Source organism: Phoenix dactylifera, chromosome 8, assembly GCF_051530095.1.
Source record: "Phoenix dactylifera cultivar Ajwa chromosome 8, Ajwa_hap1_PhDact_Kaust_v1.1, whole genome shotgun sequence".
Taxonomy (NCBI): Eukaryota; Viridiplantae; Streptophyta; class Magnoliopsida; order Arecales; family Arecaceae; genus Phoenix; species Phoenix dactylifera.
In genome coordinates, this window is record NC_143197.1 from 33,614,044 (window position 1) to 33,633,705 (window position 19,662).

The following is a 19,662-nucleotide window of genomic DNA, read 5'->3' on the forward strand; positions in this document are numbered from 1 at the left end:
TCGAGTCTCGTCAAAGCTCGATTTTGAACCCTACTCATTAGATTTTTTTTTTCTTAATAATAGGGAAGGGAATAAAAAGAGGGGAGTAAATTAGCAAGGAAAAATGTCTTATTATATAGTTCGCAACGGTCCCATACACTAATACGCCATGCATGCAGGCATACGCTCAGTCCGTATCCAGGAAAAAGCCTAATTTCTAACATACCAAGACTGCTAAATGAAAGAAAAAAAAGCTGTCGCAGCAAAACCGTTATCTGAAGCAGCGATGATCGAAAGAGGGGTAGTGTCTGAGGTCGAACCCGTCGAGCAGGAGCCATGGTTGGGATCTCGGTCTCTTTCCAATCTCATCGTTGTTCTCAGTCGCCCGTACCCGTATGCAAGCAAGAAAGTGGAGGACGGCGTCACGTGGGCTCAGCGTTGCTTTTCTTGCGATTCCAAATCATGGTCCACTCGGAATCGTGCCTCCTCTTCCATTCCCCAGCCCAACCTTTTTCCCGTACCTCGCCTTTTTCCGCTTTCTTGTTTATTTCGCCGCTGGATCTTGGTTTTTGATGGTTACCTTTTCGGGATCTTGCGAGCTCCGATCATATCCTTCCCAGGCCTGTACTCCTTTCCATCCTTCTCCACCTCCTTCCACACCATAAAACAAAGGGTTAATCCCTTGGAAACTTTGTATTTGGGTGACTGAACCGACTGCCGGCCCTCCTCCATTGGGTGGATTTGGGTTCTTTTCGAGCAGAGAATGTCGATGAAGGGCGTGGACGAAGCCTTCCGTGGCGCTGGAGCAAAGACGTATCATCTCCTCCTTTCTTTCTCGATTGTTAATTTATATCTGTGCTCTCTCATCCTTCCGTCTTCTCGAGCCCTTTGCCTCCTTAACACACGCTTGGCTCTGCCGATGGGCAAAGAGAATTGACGGCGCATATGCCGTCGTGCTGTCTCTTTCTGATTTGTTAGCTTTTCCGGTTATTACTTCCCCTGTCCTCGGCCGTGTATTGTTCTGTTCGTAGGATGCCGGATTCCATGCCGTGGCATGGACAAGAGGGGAAAGGGATGCTCGACCTAGCGAAGAGGCCATCTTCGTTCTGATCAGCATCGAATCGTTGCGTCATGCTGCAAATTAACAAGATTCCATCGCGCTGATGTTTAACGATTCTCACTTTTGGAATACTCGCTAGCGTGCAGCATTACAGGCGTCTTGGTCGACGGCTTTATGATATGCTTTCTTCTTCTTGGTTTTTTTTTTTCCTTTCTTTTCTTCCTTGTTCGCAGGGGCCTGGAAGTCTGGGGCATGGAGAATAATGGTCGTCTGGTTCCGATGCCAAAGTCTTCCCACGGGAAGTTTTTTTCTGGGAGCGCGTACATAATCTTGAGTGTGAGTCGCCTGCTCATTTCCAATTTGTACAGTAAAATTTCTAGCATTCGATTTTTCTGTTTATCTCGCAACTCCGATGCCGGCCGATCAAGAACTCCACCACCTGAGCCTAGTTCCTGTTCATGCTGTCGCTGGAACAGACTGCTGTGCTTAAGAGCGGACTTACATGTCATGATATACACTACTGGCTGGGGAAGGATGCCAATGAGGTTTGCTGGCTGATATTATCAATTCCGCACCTGCATATTGTATGCCTCCGTGACCGTATTTTCTTTTTTGCTGCATTCCCGTTCTTCCATTGCCAGGTTGACGCCTCGATGGCATCTGACAAGGCGATTGAACTGGATGCAGCGTTGGGCTCCCGTGCAGTCCAGTACCGGGAAGTCCAGGGATTTGAGACGGAGAAGTTCTTGTCGTACTTCAAGCCCTGCATCATACCCCTTGAGGGAGTTTTCTCTTCCGAGCTGCAGGGTCTGGGAGGCAAATCCTACCGAGTCTCATTGTTAAGCTGCACAGGGGACCATGTCGTTCACGTTAGAGAAGTAAGGAATATTAAGCAGTAGTCTCAAGAATGGTGTTTGTTCATTCTGCTTTCCCTCTCAAACTTTGTTTGTCGAATTAATGAAATATGATCCCTTACTTGATTCCACATGTAAATTATCTTCATCTCTTGACAATTGGCTAGTGCTTTTGGGCTATTAAGAAAAGGGCTACTGCCTGCTTTGTGCTCTCCAGGTGCCACTCTCTCGTTCCTCCTTGAACCACAGTGATGTATTTATACTCGATACGCAGTCTAAAATCTTTCTATTCAGTGGCCGCAACTCCAGCATGCAAGAAAGAGCTAAAGCTTTGGAGGTTGTTCAGTACATAAAAGAGAACCAGCATGGTGGGAGGTGTGAAGTGGCAACATTAGGTAGGATTGCTCTGTAGTTTTAAAAAGACTTGTTGCAGCAAACACTAATTAACCATCTGTACAGAGGATGGGATGCTTGTCGGCAATTCCGATTCTGGAGAATTCTGGAGCTTATTTGGAGGTTATGCTCCCATTACTGGGGATCGACCTGGTACGGATCAGATGGAGACTAATATGTCATCCACAAAGCTTTTCTGGTGAGATTTGCTGCGAACTTTACCCAAATGAACATGTGTAATTGTGGGCCTTCCATGCCAGATGTCAATCCTTATGCTAATTGTTGAAGATTTAAGCTGTTTGTTTTGAACATTGCTGAAGAATTATGAATGATGCTAATTAGAAATTTTGAACTTTCAGAATGGAATATTCGACAGTTTCTGCCCTCTTTTTTTTTGATTAGGATAAATAAAGGAAAGTTGTTTCCCATGGACGCCCCTTCCTTAAATAGAGGGATGCTGAGTTCAGACAAGTGTTATATGTTGAATTGTGATGCTGAGATCTTTGTTTGGATGGGAAGGATGACATTAGTCTCTGAAAGGAAGACATCTATTTCGGCCATAGAAGTAAGAAGCTTGAACCTTGCTTTTTCATATTGTTGTCTGCTTGTTGCTCAAAAGATGACTTATTCCTGTTGCTGAGATATTTTTCCATACACGTTGCACCAGAGAGTTAAGAGAGATGCACGTGTATATCCATATGCATTTTTGAAGGTCATAGTAATTGTTATTGACATTAATTTTTAGCGGGGACTAATCGGCATATTGATGATATGGATGCCTGGCTACTGTATCCGTAGGATACCTCCCACCTGGCTAGGAATCCCATGAGAATGGGAGGCAGAAGGGAGAACTAGGAGTGATTGGGAAGCCTGTTACTCCCATAATTAATAATCCTTAGATCTTCAAGATACAATCCATCAAAAGTGTGAACTTTGTTATCTTGGTAATCTTGGTATTGCAGCATTAGTGGCCTTCCAACCCCTTTGCCCTTCTTCCTGCTATTTCCTCTCCTCATATGATCCTGGCAAACAAGATGGCAGGGTGTTATACACCATTTACAAAGTCTTGCCATCCAAATGTATAGATGTCGCATCTGTATAACTCACATAGAAAGCTTGCCCCGAAACTGTTTGATTGTAAAGGCAATTGCAACCAGTTTTCAATCTTCAGTCTAGTCTGTCATTGTATCAGGTTATCTTTATTTCTAAATATATTCTTTTACAAAACAAATGCAAATTCCTGAAGAATGCAGATATGTGGGCTCTTGTTCTTGTTAAACCAGTCATCATTCTGTACAGGAAATTGTGCATTCACAAGGGAGGTCGACGAGCACTCGTACAACTTTCTTAACTGAAGGGTCTGAAAATGTGAAATTCAAGTCTTACTTTAGTTGTTGGCCCGAGACTCTGACCACCAACTTGTATGAGGAAGGACGAGGGAAAGTGGCAGGTGATCTCCGACCATCTGGAATTGTATATTTATGTACAGTTTTTAATTGACCAATGATTACTTTTTGTATAAATGATATTTAAGAAATTGTCAGTTTTGGTGTTTCAGCAATATTTAAGCATCAGGGTTATGATGTCAAAGAACTTCCTGACAATAGCTCTCAGCCATTCATAGATTGCTGCGGTGATCTAAAAGTAAGTTTTTTTAAAAAGGTTCTAGTGTATTTGCAGTTACTAAACAATTATTTTAGCAGCCATTCCTTGATTCTGGAACTAATGTAAATTAGGTTTGGCGGGTGAGTTGTCATGGTGTTTCCCTTGTTCCTGCTGGGGAACAGGGCAAGCTTTACAGTGGAGACTGCTATATTGTGCAGTATACTTATACTGGAAATGAGAGAGATAATCACTTGTTTTATGCATGGCTTGGAAAGAATAGCATATTGGTAAGGCAACTCATGTTAAGAGCAGAGTTTCTTTTGCTGTTTTTTAAATTCCCAAATTTTACTTGTAATAAATTTTGGGATTGTTATCCATGCACAAAGGCATGGTTGATGATCACTTTGTAATGAAAAATGACGTCTACTACCATAAATGGAACAGTTGAATATGAATTTGACTACCTAAATATAGACTTCCTATAACCCAGTACAACACCAGCAAAGGCATATAACATGTTGATGAACCATGCATATTCCTAAAATACTAGTTTCTTCGAGACACTAACATTATTACCTCTGATATTGTTATAAAATTAGAATTATTGGGTCTTGCATCTCAAATTTACCATCCAATCAAACAACTATATAAAATTAAGTAGTCTCCTGCGGCCCTGCCAAACTCTCTATTCTGTTCTTTCAATGTCACATCATTCCCATTCATGTATTTTGTTTAATAGGTAACATACCTGAATTGATATTAGATAATATATGAGTTTTGTTTCGGTACATTTTTTCTTTGAACTGTCCATATTTTCAAAATCAACAGTATAGATCTCTTTTTTAGATATCCTCATCCATGTCTTTTGTTTGATAGGCAATGTACCTGAATTGTTTTAATCAAATATGTGAATCTTGCTTCTGCACTTCTTTTTTGAACCATCCATATTTTCAAAATGAACTGTGTAAATTTCATTTTTAAATTGATGGAAACTAGTATACCTCACATTTACCAATTAGGAATGGAAAAGTATGTGTAAATTTTTCCAAATATAGGACTTTTTATGACAAATCAGTCTCAGTCTATATTGAACCCATAGTTGCTTGTGCTCTCTCTCTTTCCCTCATGGACACTTTATTCCCCCTCTCTTTCTGTCTCAGTGCAGGGGGCTTGGACTGGTCTTCGCTCTCTATCTCTTCCATCCCAAATTGGGGGAGGTCTCTCTCTCTCTCTCTCCCTCTCTCATCCTGGATTGGGATAAGGAGAAGAACTTACCATTTCTCGCTTCTTCCTCCCTCTTTCTCTCTTGTGCGCATGCCCTCGCACGGGGTTCGAAGGCCAGGGGGATTGGGGGAGGGCGTGTGGATGGGAAGGCCTCAACTGGCTCTCTATACCTGCTTTCTCTTTCTCTTTTGCACACGGCTGAAAGGGGGTTGGATGTAGAAGATGACCTTGATTGGTTTAACCAGTTGATATGTGATGTGCCAGTCTTACTCATATTAAATTCAGGGATTCAGATTAAACATAAAAATAATTAGATAAAGAAAAATGTGTTGAAGTGTGTATTAAAGTAAAGCTCCTAATACTTTTGCATTTCAACTGGCATTACAAGCTAAAAAATTCAAAGCAAATATTTCAAATACATTTTATTACCCTTTATCTTTGGCTGCAGGAAGACAGAGTTGATGCAATCTCTTTTTTGAGCAGCACGGTTGATTCAGCAAAGGGCTGTTCAGCCATGGTTCGTGCTCTCGATTCAGTTGTTGCAACTCTTTTCTGCCACGTGATTGTCATCTTGATTTTATTGGACTCTGTAACATTTGATTCAACAAGAATGAATTATTAATTTTATTTTTATTCAACTCTTTTCCGCCGCATAATTGTAATCATTCAACAAGAATTGGATTGTCATTCATAATTTCGTACATTGTTTCTTGTGTTACACTTGTGCATTTGCTCCAATAACTAATAGTTTCCTATGGTGCATATTCTCCCTAGTCTGAAAAATATTTTTCCTCTCATTCGAATGCAGGCTCAGATTTTTGAAGGTAAAGAGCCAGTACTATTTTTTGCAATTTTCAAGTCACTGATCATTTTCAAGGTGCATATGACCGTATCTATGAGGAGCTTATTTGATTGATTTCAGATTGCTATTTGTATCTGACATCTGAGCAATAAAATAAGATATACATATGCTTCTCTTTCCGTTTGTTTTTGGCATTTCCATGTAGGGAGGCATGAGCCCGGCATATAAGAAGTCCATAACACAGAGGGGACTTACTGATGAGACATATGATAAAGACAGCACAGCTTTATTTCGAGTTCAAGGAACAGGACCTGATAATATGCAAGCCATCCAGGTTGATCAAGTGAGTAGATTGTTCATTAAAAAATTTTAAAAAAGGGCCAGGGTTCTCTGTTAGCTAATGGCCAACAGAGATAAAATCTCCTTTTCAATGATATATAGACTATAGAGTGATTGGACCATATATGTCTGATACATTTTTCCAGAAGTCCAGCTGTGTCGTCTGATTATGGATCTTTTTCAAGTTTATAAACATTTTTTCTTGGAAGAAGCCGATGTTTTTCTTTAAAGAATTAGAGTCTAGTAAAGATAGGTCCTTACAAATTCATTCCTTTCCATTTTTGATATTGTTCTTTTAGGCAGTTAGTGAAATAATGCATCTTTGAATGCAAAATAGGCAAATTTTCTGAGACAAGGAAGGACTATAATCAATAGTTTACACCAATGGTCCTTGTTCCATCTTTCTTGTGCTGGCCTTATGGATCAGTGAAAGACCCATCAAAGTTTCAAAAAAAAAAAAAAGGATTCTCAACCAAATGTCAACCATCTAAGTTGGTGTCCAAAACAAAGAATTGCAGCTACTGAACAGAGAGACCCGCTATTTATTGGTTATGTTATTTATGTCCATGCAATCAGGAAGCTGTTGTCTAAACTCTAAAGTTTAGCCAGATATGGGAAAAAACATCTAGACAAGGATAGAAGAAAAGCTTTTGAAAGGAACTGCATTTGTCTCTGAGGCATAAATTAAGGTTACGTAGCCAACATTAAATAAAACAGCCAAATTCTTCTCCCACTATTTTGGGTAATTGTCTCTATGCTAAGATATGAGACAAATTTAGCATGAGACAAGCATCGTAATATGTATATCTAGCATTCACAAACTGCATTATTTAATTATTCTATATTACTGTTTTATAAGGACATGCCATGCTTGACCAATTAAACTAAATAATTATGAAGAGCAAGTTTTGTCATACCATCTATCTGGGTTAGCTTTATGGATCATAGTTTGTTGTTGCTTCTATCCAAAGCCAATTCCTCTCTCCAAGCTTGTGAATATTGGACCCATTTCTTCCTTCCCATGATGGCAATATTTGGCTCACAACTGACCCCACACATGACCAAATCATTGCAACTGGTCTTCCTTATCAGATCCTTCATTTTGGGGGACTGAAACCTTTCTCTAACATGTCTAGGTCCATGAGTCCCATCTGTACAAACAGCCATTGCACAATACTAATCTATGCTATGCATTTCATCTTATGTGATCTTTTTCTACACAAATTCTGGGCGATATATCAGGAAACATATTATCATTATCCCATATCATCATAGTTTCAATTACATGCACTGATTCCATAACAACACAATTGCAAATTTCCACTTGGTTTAATCCTAATCGGGAAATCTCCATTGATGGCTCTGTATATATGCTGACAAATTTGCAGTTCATGTATGTTATTGGTCCAATTTATAGTTAGGACCATTTCTTTCGGAACTTCCTTCAAACTTTTAACTTTCACTACATCTAAGTCTTAGCAATCAGCACTAAATCATCAAAAATAACATTCACCGGGGAGCCTCCTTTTGAATGCTGACAGCAGATAGGCTAAAATAACAAAAAGTAGAAAGAGAGCCAAAACCAAGTACATACCACCACAGACAGCTCCCCGGCTCTGTTTTCTTGCCCGTATACCGCCTTCATTAATGTCTTACACATTGTCAGTGTGCCATATTGTTTTATTAGAATTTAATACTTGAAAAATGTAAATAAAATTGTTGGAAAAAGAAAGCTATCTTTGTGTTTTATAGTCAATAAAATGTTCTTATAATGACCTGGAAGTTAAAATCATCTATCAAATAATTTAAACTTGGCTACTGAAATTAGTTCCAGAATCATTTACATCCTATAAAGGGGTTCCAAATTAAAACTTCATCCTTTGTCCTTTCTGAACATTCTGCATTTTTAGTCTCAAAACTCACTTTCGTTCTTCTGGATGTTGGCTGAAACTTTCCCAATAAATTCTCTAACAACTTTTTTCGTCATCTTTTATCATCCTATTATTTGATTTCATCACCAAATATATTTATCAGGTGATTGATAATTTGGATAGTTTGAATGAAAGCATAATGATGGTTGCAGGAAAAGCCTTTTGCACTTACATCAGATGTTTTTGTTGGTCATGACCTTGAAATGTTCATTAACAAATATAAGTTTCAGGTCTCCACTTCACTTAATTCCTCATACTGTTACATCTTGCAAGATGGATCTTTTATCTTTGCTTGGACAGGAAGCCTTTCTTTGCCAAGCGATCATGATCTGCTCAACAGGATGTTGGACGAGATAAATGTGAGTAGCTATTACTTAACATTGTCGCTTATGCTTCTTCCTTGCCTAGATAAATTTTGGATTAGTATTTTATGTGCTGTACGCATCAACTAAGTCAATCTCCTCAACTGAACTGCTGTTAATTTATGATGGCATCTAAGAGGTTTTAAAAAATTTAAACCATGAATTTAATTAAAAGAATATTTTCGCTTGTGTCTGTTCTAGCTAAATGACATATAAATTGTGACTAAGATTTAGTTTTCACCTGCCTAAGCACATCTCATTGGACATGGAACCTTAGGAGTCTTGCCTGTACATCCCTCCACATACACATGCTGTACTTTGTTGCCTCATCAACTGCTATCCATAACAGTTTTACTAAATAATTAACTTTAGTTTGAAAATGAAGATGGTGATTATTTTTCAGAAAATAAAGAAATGAAATGGTGATTGGGTTTATATCTGCATAGACTTGCACACACCACACATATTTGAAAATTTGCTTGCAATGAAAAAAATTAGTATTTTGTTGTATATTTTTAACAAGTAGGACTGCCAATCAAGGTATGCCATACCATACCGTACCAGTACCAAACCGGTATGCGGTACAGAGTGTGTACCGACACTTGGTATACTGAACTAGCCCCCGTAATAGGCGTACCACATTCGGTATGCCGAACCGACCTCCGTATTGGGTGTACCGACATAGTAACAAGGAGGCACTGGTATGGGGTCCAATACCAAGACGGCATTTTGCTACCAATCAAAGGTATGAGACCATCTAAGAACCTTTATAGGTTAAATACTCATTGTTAAGGAAATAAGGTTTTTATGAAACTACTGACTTGTTCCTAGTTCTCCATCCAACAAAATCAATGCAATCGCCCAAAAGAGGAATGTAGAGGCAAACTGTCTGCTTTTTGCAAAAGAGGAACTGTGGATGTTGCGGTTATTGACTAAAAGAAAAGAAAAGGTCGTAAATTAAAGCATGGTGCCTTTCTATAAAGAGATGTTAAAAATTGTTTGAATCACAATGTGTATATCTGAGTCTTCTATTTCTTGTTCGCAAAACAATGCATTTAGATATTAGGAAGTTTTAAGTTCATATGTCTGCAACATATTCAAGTTACCTATACAACCTAAAGTTTTGTCCAGAATTGAGTTCTTTTCTTAACTGTTTCTTGCACATTGAGAATGCATGTCCAGTTCAAACTAAGCACCTCATACAAGATTTAAATAGTAGTATTATTTGGAGTTTTATCATCAAAAAGAGGTTGAGTGCTCTCAGTTCCTTTTCTGATTTTGTATGTTGAAGAAAATGACAGATCATTCCTTCCTGCGGTCCTTGTTACCGTGCTTGATTGTCCTATCTGACCATTACTTGATGCTGGTGGCAGCCCCTGAAACAACCTATGTTGGTAAGGGAAGGCAGTGAACCAGATATCTTTTGGAGTGCATTAGGTGGAAAAGCTGAGTATCCAAGGGAAAAGGATATCAAAGACTACACTGAAGATCCACATTTGTTTACCTGTGTCTTTACAGAAGGTGAATGCACTATAATTTTGCAGTAATTTTGTAGTCTTTGATAATGTGTTCTTCCCTGATTCAGATTTATATCAGCCATAAATTGCTCTAAAGAGCATGTCTAATGCCAACTTATCGTTCTCTGGCTATCATATGGCTTATTACCTCTTCAGGTGATTACAAGGTATTCTTCATTTATATAATGCCCCCACTTCTAAATATTACTAGTCCACAGGAATATGTAATGAGTGATTTACCCAACACTTTGTATCTATCATGTGCAAATAATTCTAACATTTCATGCCACAATGTAGATGTGAAGTGGTTCCTAGCTTAACTATTTCTGGATGTGAGTTTGCTGTTAGAATCTAATGGAGTAATGTTTTCTATTTTGGTGGTTGGAACTTCTTTGGAGTTGTCCTAGTAAATCCAAATTAATAGGCAAACTGATAGAAATAAAAAACCTTCCTTACTAGGGGCCTTATGGTCAATCAAATTTGCACAATCTTTTCAATGGCAATCATGATGAGTAAGTGAATCTATCAGATTCTTGCAATGCCCGAGCAAACCTTGGTAGTGATAGTATAGTTGCTTAAGATTTTGCTGAGTTGTCACATCAACATGGTAATTCTTGATAAAAGTAATTAAGCCATGATAAATCTCCAAAGATCTGATGCAGCGCTTGTGAAAGATTTCTATTTGTTATCTTGTATATTGCAGATGAAGAGTTGAAATGCTGCAGAAGAAATGATAGTCTACAAATACAGCAGTGTAGACTTATGATAGTCTATAGATATGTTATATGAGATATAACATAGATTGCTGTCAATTATATATCTATGCAACTCATATCCCTAACGAATGAACCAACGGAAATTATACAAGTGCAATATCGTGCAGTAATTATCCCATCATATATATATATATAGGGCTCCTTGTTTACGATATTTGTAGATAACAAAATATTGATCAACACTAACATAGATCAATCACAATGGCAACTATAAAGGTTCCTGCTAATATCTGTTGACAGGCATTATATATGCATTGCAAACAATACGAATATAACAGTCAGAATGACCATTATTTGACATTGCCTTTATTCCATGGTTTTAAAATTAACTTTGAATAATATTTTTTAGAATATATTTACAAAATCATCAAACACATGATGCAAGAAAAATATAGCACTGTTTTATTTCTATGCCAGTAAAAATCATTCTATTGTAGAAATGTTCAACTTTAAAAGTAGGTTTTCTACTTTACCTTTTCTTAACCTCATGATGACTCATTAACAGTTATCAGCACCTTAGATGTTTTAAGACGGTTGGCATGTGAGCATAAAGATGTTATAGACTGTGAAATGACTGAAGTTAGATTGCATCAGTGGGGTGAAAATAGACAATAAAGGTTTTTTTTAATTAAGATATTGTTTACTGGTTTCTACTTTTAACATCATTATGGGAGGAGCTGAAGTATATAGTATGGGAAAAAAAGATTCACATACAATTTACATTTGCTTTATTGTATTGTATAATGAAGAGAAAGATGGAAATGTTCATGATAGATTAAAATAGGGTTATTAAAGTAGATATTCACTTCTGGTATGTTATGTGATTCCAAATATTATGGAAACTTGAAGCAATATTTTGCAAGAGAGTCACAGAACAATTTCTATTATATTCATAGTTTCTATGAGATGATAGGCGAAAGCTTATCAATTTATGATCTGTATATCTCAGGGCAAGGAGATATTCAATTTCACTCAGGATGATTTAACTACGGAGGATGTATTGGTACTGGACTGCCATGATGAAATTTATGTCTGGATTGGCCTGCATTCAAATGTTACATCTAAAGAGCAAGCCCTGAATCTTGGCAAGGTAAAATGTTTTTCTTACTAGTAGCAAATATGTTATTCTCCTATCCATTAATATTTTACCAATTGTCATGTCCTAAAACTGATAAGTGTCATTCTACGCATTTCTCTGCTTTTCCCTTTTCGCCTTTCTTATACTCGCAGAAATTCCTTCAAGCAGACATTCTTCAGGAAGGACTATCGATAGATGCAGCTGTATATGTTATTGCAGAAGGAAATGAGCCTCCATTCTTCACTCGTTTCTTTCACTGGGATGATTCGAAGGCTTATGTATGTATATCATTTCTCATAACAAATTATATTCTGTTTAGACAGATATAGATATCCATGTTACATATTCCATTATCTGGTTTGTTATTAGGAAGACTTTACAGTGCTTAAGAGAAATAAGTGAGATGGGTGAGTTTCACCCACCTTTTCAAAATGATACTCATATATCCATCTAAATTTCATTCACTTGTAGATGCACGGGAACTCATACGAGAGGAAGCTCGCCATATTAAAAGGATCTTCACAAAATGTGGAGGTTAGATATTGACTTTGTTGGCTCTTGATCACCATAATCTTGAAAGTTTTTCACATTGTACATACTCTTATATACATCTGCCTAAATAGTATGCGAATATTGTTTTGACTATAGGTTTATCTTCTCAATGTCATGAAATTCAGGTTTGTTAATGAGATGAAGTTCATGCGAGTATATGGGGTTTTATTACATAATTGATATAAACAAATGTATCAACCTAGATGATATGTAAATCTAAAATATGAAAATTTGCCCAGTTAGTTCGCTAGTATGCTTTATGTGACATGCAAACCACTGAATACCAATTCTATTATTGATGCATGTATCATGCATTCTAAATTTCAGATACTTATTTTTCGATTTCTAAGTTTATGGTGCCTGCTAAATGTGCTTTTACAGGCACCTGATAGAGGCTTTCGGAAGGCATTTAAACGATACTCCTCTGAACATACCCCAGACGGCTCTGGCAGAAAATTGTCCATTTCTGATGGGTTGTATGTGAGAGGTGAGTCATTGGCATCCCGTTTTTTGGCAAGTTCGAACCCAAAAACATTTATTGCTTACTGAACCCAAAAACATTTATTGCTTGCTGAACCCAACTACAGTTGCAAGGGAGCTTCTCACAACTTCTTCTACTTGTTTAGTTATTAAACCTCCCAGGTTTGCATGTTGAGAGTTTTAATTTATGTTTGCATCAAAAAAACCTTATATCATGTTAATCTTTCAAAAGGTGGTTCACATATTACCCTTGCTTGGCACCTAAAAGTGAAATGATTTGGCAGGGTATCCAGTTTCACATGTAATTTTCCAAAAATATAGATCTTTTTACTTGCTTGTCAGTAACTTGAGTGCAGTTGCGAATATGATATACAGACAGTACCCAATTATCCAGTTAGTATGAACAAAAAAAGAGAGTAAAAATATTCAAAAATTTTCATTGTAACTTTTTTATCTTACTTAAATGTCTTGTATTAGTTTTCAATGTCATACTTTTATATGAATGCGTTCTACAAATCACAAGGCTAAATACTAAAAAGAAAATTCTGAGGTTTTTTTTCAAGCCATTGTTGCCTGTATGTTTGTCCATTGCAGATGGGTCATCTGATTCTTCCTTAGTAATGGAAGAGCCAAGTTTTAATTCAAGAAAAGTTGAAGAAATCATATTGGAGTACTGCGAAGACAATGACACGGATGATGTATTGGAGAAGTTGCCATATGAACTCCTTAAAGTGCCATCAAGCATGCCAATAACAGGCATAGATGTAACCAGACGAGAGGTAATATTCTCGGCATTCTTCCATTTAAAAAATATCAGACAATGTAAGAGTTAATAAGCCTTGTTGCGTATAGTTACAAGCTGATTTGGTAAGCAAGCCCATGCTAGAAGTTTTAATATACTTCAGTGATGGAGCTGTTGCTTTCTAACAACCAGATATTATTTAAAAGAGGATTAAGTATTGGTATAGCATATGCATATATTAAAAAGAATTTTGTACTATCGAGAAGGCAAACTGTAGGTTCAACCTGAGACTGTGTTGGGCCTGCGGGCACATATAATATGTTCTCTTTACTAAGGATCATCTGTATATGTACTAATATATGTAACAAATTTTTTTGTTTAATGAATTTTGGATGTTTGACCTGCTTATTAATTCAAGCTATTTCTGAAATATTCATTCAAAAGTATAATTCTTTGTTATTTGGCACATAGATTAGCACTCCATTCATGGCTAGGGCTGTTAACGAGCCGAGCCGAGCCCGAGCCTCCGCAGGCTAGGCTCGGCTCGTTTCACCAACTCCCCGGCTCGGGCTCGGGCTCGGTACCGAGCCCAGTATTAGGCTCGGGCTCGGGCTCGGGCAGCACAGCTTGGGCTCGGGCTCGGGCTCGTGAAGCTCGTTTGCCCGAGCCCGAGCCCGAGCGGCGAGCCCGAGCCCGAGCCCCATCTCCGTCCCTGTCTCCGTCGACCGTCGGAGAGAAGAACGAGCAGCCGCCAGCTGAGCTCGGTTCTGGCGGCTCGTCGGAGAAGAATGAAGGAAGAAAAGAAAGAAAAGAAGAAGAAAAGAAGAAAGAAGGATAAAAAGAAAGAAATATAAAAAAAAAAGAGAGAAGAATGACTCACCTCGTCGCGTGCGGCGGCCGCCGGCTTCGGCCGCGAGCACCGCCGGCACGGGCTTCGGCCGCAGGCACGGCCGAGGACGCCACGAGCTCGGCCGCGGCCCGATCCTCCTGTGCAAGGGACTCCCCTCCTCTGTGACTCTGTCGCAGTCTCGCCGCCGTCGCCGGTGGAGGAGTCGGCAAAGAGGGGGAAAAGAGAGAGGGAGAAACGGAGAGGAAAGAGGGGGAGGAACAACCCTATCCAGTCTCCGATCGAAACCTCCAGAACCGAGCTCGGCATCGGCGGCGGAGGGAGGCAGCGAGGCATCGGCGGCGGAGGAGGAAGGCGAGAGGGGAGGGGAGGGACACTCGGAGGGGAGGAGGGGAGGGACACCCGGAAGAGGGGAGGGGAGGGACACCCGGAGGTCCCGGACGCTTCTGGAGAAACCCAGAACTCAGAAGAAAGGAGAAGAAAAATAAAAAAAAAGAGGAAGTGGGACTAATTAACGGATTGGGTTTGGGTTAACGGGCTAAGTCCGAACCCAAACCAATCCAATTCGATTTTGGAGTCCTCTTTGGGGCTCGTTTGGGCTCGCGAGCTGCTCGGGCTCGAGCTCGGGCTCGGGCTCAGATTTAAACGGGCCTCATTTTGGGCTCGGGCTCGGGCTCGTTTGACTAACGAGCCGAGCTCGAGCCGGGCTTTTACCGAGCCGGGCCCGAGCCGAGCCCGAGTAGCTCGGCCCGTTGACAGCCCTATTCATGGCGAGGTTTGATGAGAAATCTGTTTTTTATAACTGAGTAGGCATTCTTTCACGTAGTGCTGCTGCAAATTGTCTTTCTGAGTTGATAGTTTACCAATTTTCTTGTAGAACTCCAACTATTTTTCAACTTGCAATGATGCACCTACCAAGAGTTCTAGAACTTCTTGCTTTACTGCACTTGTTTTGTCAAGACTATGGGGTACTGGTGCTCTGCATTTTATCATGCGTGCATTTCCACTGAGAGTTTAATAAGTTCCAAGGTTTAATTAACCTTGTATTAAACAAAGTTATGAGACCTAATGCAGCAAATCTTTCCACGTGTTATAACCCTAGGAATGACGGAATAAACGATTGAAAAAATAAAAGTGAACAGGCAGGAATAACATGCCAGAATTAAACCTGGTCCACCCGATAAACATGCTATACCCATGGAGGGAAGTGAGAGATCCACTATGATAAAGTATAACAACAGTTGGCCAGAAAGAAAACACGTCTGTTAACCCGTCAAGCTTTGGTACACCTCACTTGCATGCCCAAGAGAACTTTCCAAGAGAAACTGATGACAACTTGAGAGAAGGTGGAACAAGAGAAGCCTAGTTTAAGCCGAGTCACAAGAATCTGGAGAATCCTTGTATGAGGACTGCAAGAGAGAGGCATTCTCCAACCACCACCACCACCCCATGTGACCCCCTTCCCCAACTAAAAGCCAGAGACACTATTCCATACCTCACCATGATTCACATTACTGTATTACGAACTTGAGCACCCTCTCCTATCCTTCGGTGACCCAAGGGAAATCATGGAACTTTCTTCATTTCCAAAGTGGCTCATTGTTTGAGTCTGAAGCAGGCTGTATTTGCTCTATCTTAAAATGCCATGAGAAGCCATGTTTTCCAATTCCACTGTCATGTACGAAAATAACATAAAAGAAAAAAACAAAAATAACACTAGATAATATTAAAGATTTAGAAATTGTATTCATAATTCACATGATACTAACACTAGTATCCCCCAAATTGTATACACCTACCTAACAAATGAAGGGTTTGATGGTAATGATTATGCCTATTTTTAATGATACATGGCTCCAAATAGATCGGATGAGACTTGTTTGTTACAATTTCTTGGATATCTAAGTTTGTCTTTTTTTAATAATTTTACCAGACTTTCTGATGATTGGACATAACTTGATAACTCCTTGACACTATCCTTGGTGCCATGATTGCATGATGTGTCTGTGCTAAAGCTAAAGTTCTTGGAGTATGGTCATCATGTTTGCATTTGTTGCGGCACCTACTAGAAGTCTAGAACAGTATTTGCTTTAACACACACCACCTCCCCCCCCCCCCCCCCCAAGTCATTCCTCATTATGGAATGAGTGCTTTCCAGCTTTCAAGGCATGATAAGGAGATCCCTTCGCACAGGTTTATTCCAGTGGATGAAAATTGTTAGAATTAATTTGCAAGTAGCTGTACTACTTATGAGATATTACTCAGTTAATTATATGTTTAGTGCATCTTTTCTTCTTTGCTGTCATGTTGGATAATGATGTCACAGATGCTCATAATTAAATCTGGCACTTCTGATGCATGACGTAGTCTATTGAGTAAGTGATCAGTGAGTGTCTTCAATTGTCTTCTTGATAGTTTGCTATTAATATAGAAATTAGTTGACTCTCTCTCTCTCTCTGTTTCTCATAAATCAACTGGTCTTAGCTGTAAATTTGGCGTTTCATGTTTTAAAATAGCTTATGACATGTGCATATCTCCTGTTCCAAGCCAGGATTGCTACATTGATGCTTAGTCAGTCTGTAATAAAATTCTCTTGATCTTCCTGTGTTGCTTTCTTACATAGTGTTTTGCTCCATAGCTGATGCTAAGTTATTTTAAAAATGATTGGTTGTTAGTGGTGGTCAATGTACCTGATCTTTATGTGCATACCAGAGTTTATCTACTCAGAAAACTATGTACGTCTTTGAAAACCTTTTAGGGGCTGTTTGGGCGCCGGCATAAATAATCCTTTGAATAAATCATTGGGAAACAGTTAGGACAGATTATCCATTGGAGAGATGGATTTTATATATTTAAGAACATTTTTGATTTTAGCTCCTAGAAAAGTGGGAATACTATAAATCACCTCTCAAGGGGAACATAAAATCCCTGTTTTTTCAGGAGGCTTCTCGCTTGCATATATCTATTCTCTCTTACTTCTCTTTGCTTCTGAACTTCTGTTTCAATAGGTGATTTGTCTTGTGATAACATAATCAGGCATCCAAACAGGCCCTTAAACATTTCAATATTTCAGTCCTACCTGCAGTGACATGGGCGTTCTTTTTGTAACTCTATTTTCAATTAGCACTGTTTTTCTTCAAAAAAAAAAAAATGCACTGACACCTCCCAGCTATTGTTGTTTGTGTTCCAAGCAATTTTCTTGGTAACAGTATACCTGATCAGTAGTCGGCATAGCCAGCAAGATATCTGATTACTTCTAGTTCATAATGCTTCCAACAATCATATTGGAATAGTCACCAGTCTGTTTAAGCTTAATGTATTAAATCAGATATTGATCAGATGGTATTCCTTGATTTTTTGATGGGAAATCCATTGCCCGGTTTATATTATCTTTTCCACATTCACCTTATGCGGTTACTGTTGGTAGGTTAAGTATCGTTTCTGCAAGTCTTTGTCCGAAAATTGAAATACCTTAACAAAGATGAACACTCTTTCGAACATGTAGGCTTATCTCTCTGCTCAAGAGTTTCAAGAGAAGTTTGGAATGAGCAAGAAAGCATTTTACCAGTTGCCTAAGTGGAGGCAGAACAAGCTAAAGTCGGCTCTCAGTCTTTTCTAAATGTATATAGATATCTAGTTGCAGTTGTTAAATACAGAGAGCTGTCTGACTGTAAATTCACACCTAGTTAGTGCCACTTGACGTTGTGTATGTAGAGTTACTAATAACAGTTAACATTCAAAAACTTGTATGCTGACGGTGCTTGGAGACGGTTCTGTTCAGAGGATTTGTTTGCTGGTTTTCTGTTCTGTATGAGACCAGATAATTATGGACTACCAAAAATGGCATTCCCAGTATCACCGATGGATCGGGAGCATCCTCATCAACCGGCGGAACTCGACAATCGCCTGCAACATCCTTTCTGCTTAGGGTCCAGGTAGCTTGTTTACTTTTGGAGAAGCTCACAACATCTCCAAGTGGATGGATCTGAGTTCCATTCACGGTCAGTGCGAATTAGACCATTTGAAATGCTTATATCCAAACATTACTTTTATAAACTTAAAGGAGAACAGAAAAAACCTTTTTGAGTAACCGCAATCATAGTGAGGTTTCCATGAAACAGCAGCCCGGAAAGCAATTTATCTGTGGCATCAGTTTCTTCGTTTCAATCGGTCAATCATGGGGCTAACTTTTTCAGTCCATTCTCCATGCCTCATGCAGAGTCATTGGGGTGACGTGAATCGAGGGTTCCAAATTTGGAACCCCGTGTTCCCGGTTCTCACTGCTTTGTTGGGTCTTTGTCCAGGGCACCAGATGATCTGAGAAAAAAGGGGAAGCCTAAAAATAATGATCACCAACGCCCCCACAGAGAACCAAACCGCCTGAACGAAGTTGCATGAGCCACCGCATGCAGGGGAGGGGACCCACACCAGGAGCGACAAAGGCATGCGCACGATCGAGGGACCGGCGAAACAAAAAGCCCTCGCGACGGTTATCGGACTGCTGTGCCCAGTGTGCAACCCAACCAAACCTTGGTTGCTTCCATGACAGTAGGACAAATTCGAAATTCTTGAGATGGAAAGGATTTGCTTGCGAGAGTCGGATTGGCTCTCAAGCAACGTAAAATTGAAAAGGGATACCCGAGCAGACCATAGCATGGGTTCGTATCCCGGCCTGGAAGAAAATAGTTTATCTGTGATACCCCAAAATTGATATGCCCTAAAATTCATGGATTTGGCTGCTCATACGTATATTCATTTAAAAAACTCTCGAGATCAAACTGTAGAAAAAGCCTTGTAGGGTAACTCGACGCAACCTAAGGACTGTTGACTAAACTCGCTAGGGAGGGTAACGATGGTCGAAGCAGAGATGACTGCCGTAGTACCGATCAATACAAACTTGCCCATGAGAAAGGAGTGCAAGAGCTCTAAACAAACTGAAAAAACTTTGGCGGTACCCAACTAACAAGACACACACACACACAAATATTTTAATGGGGGATTGCGGGAGGAAAGAAAACTGAAAGTGCACAGATTTTCATAGAAGAAAGACACTGCACCATTTCAGAAACTAGCTTTACCCAGTTATCCCCAAAAAATGCAAGGATCGGGTGCATTGGAATA

General features: G+C 39.3%; 1 protein-coding gene across 1 annotated transcript; it reads left to right on the forward strand.

The window, feature by feature from the left end:
* Positions 1-254: 254 nt before the first annotated feature.
* VLN1 (villin-like 1) lies at positions 255-18,321 on the forward strand. Its single transcript, XM_088703794.2, has 23 exons — positions 255-599; positions 740-792; positions 1,273-1,375; positions 1,516-1,584; positions 1,681-1,917; positions 2,111-2,288; positions 2,353-2,485; positions 2,689-2,851; positions 3,586-3,736; positions 3,845-3,930; positions 4,023-4,178; positions 5,564-5,632; positions 5,924-5,992; positions 6,123-6,260; positions 8,418-8,546; positions 9,923-10,057; positions 11,280-11,297; positions 11,792-11,932; positions 12,073-12,198; positions 12,392-12,454; positions 12,854-12,959; positions 13,547-13,731; positions 18,047-18,321. Exons 1-23 carry the CDS (start codon positions 375-377, stop codon positions 18,158-18,160), a joined length of 2,847 nt encoding a protein of 948 aa, XP_088559920.1. The 5' UTR covers positions 255-374; the 3' UTR covers positions 18,161-18,321.
* The last annotated feature ends 1,341 nt before the right edge of the window (positions 18,322-19,662 follow it).

Coding starts and splice junctions, on each gene's coding strand:
- VLN1 (XM_088703794.2), top strand. CDS start 375: ATGCAAGCAAGAAAGTGGAGGACGGCGTCACGTGGGCTCAGCGTTGCT. Junction 1,376..1,515: donor GCGCGTACATAATCTTGAGT/GTGAGTCGCCTG, acceptor TCGCTGGAACAG/ACTGCTGTGCTTAAGAGCGG. Junction 12,960..13,546: donor TGATGGGTTGTATGTGAGAG/GTGAGTCATTGG, acceptor TGTCCATTGCAG/ATGGGTCATCTGATTCTTCC.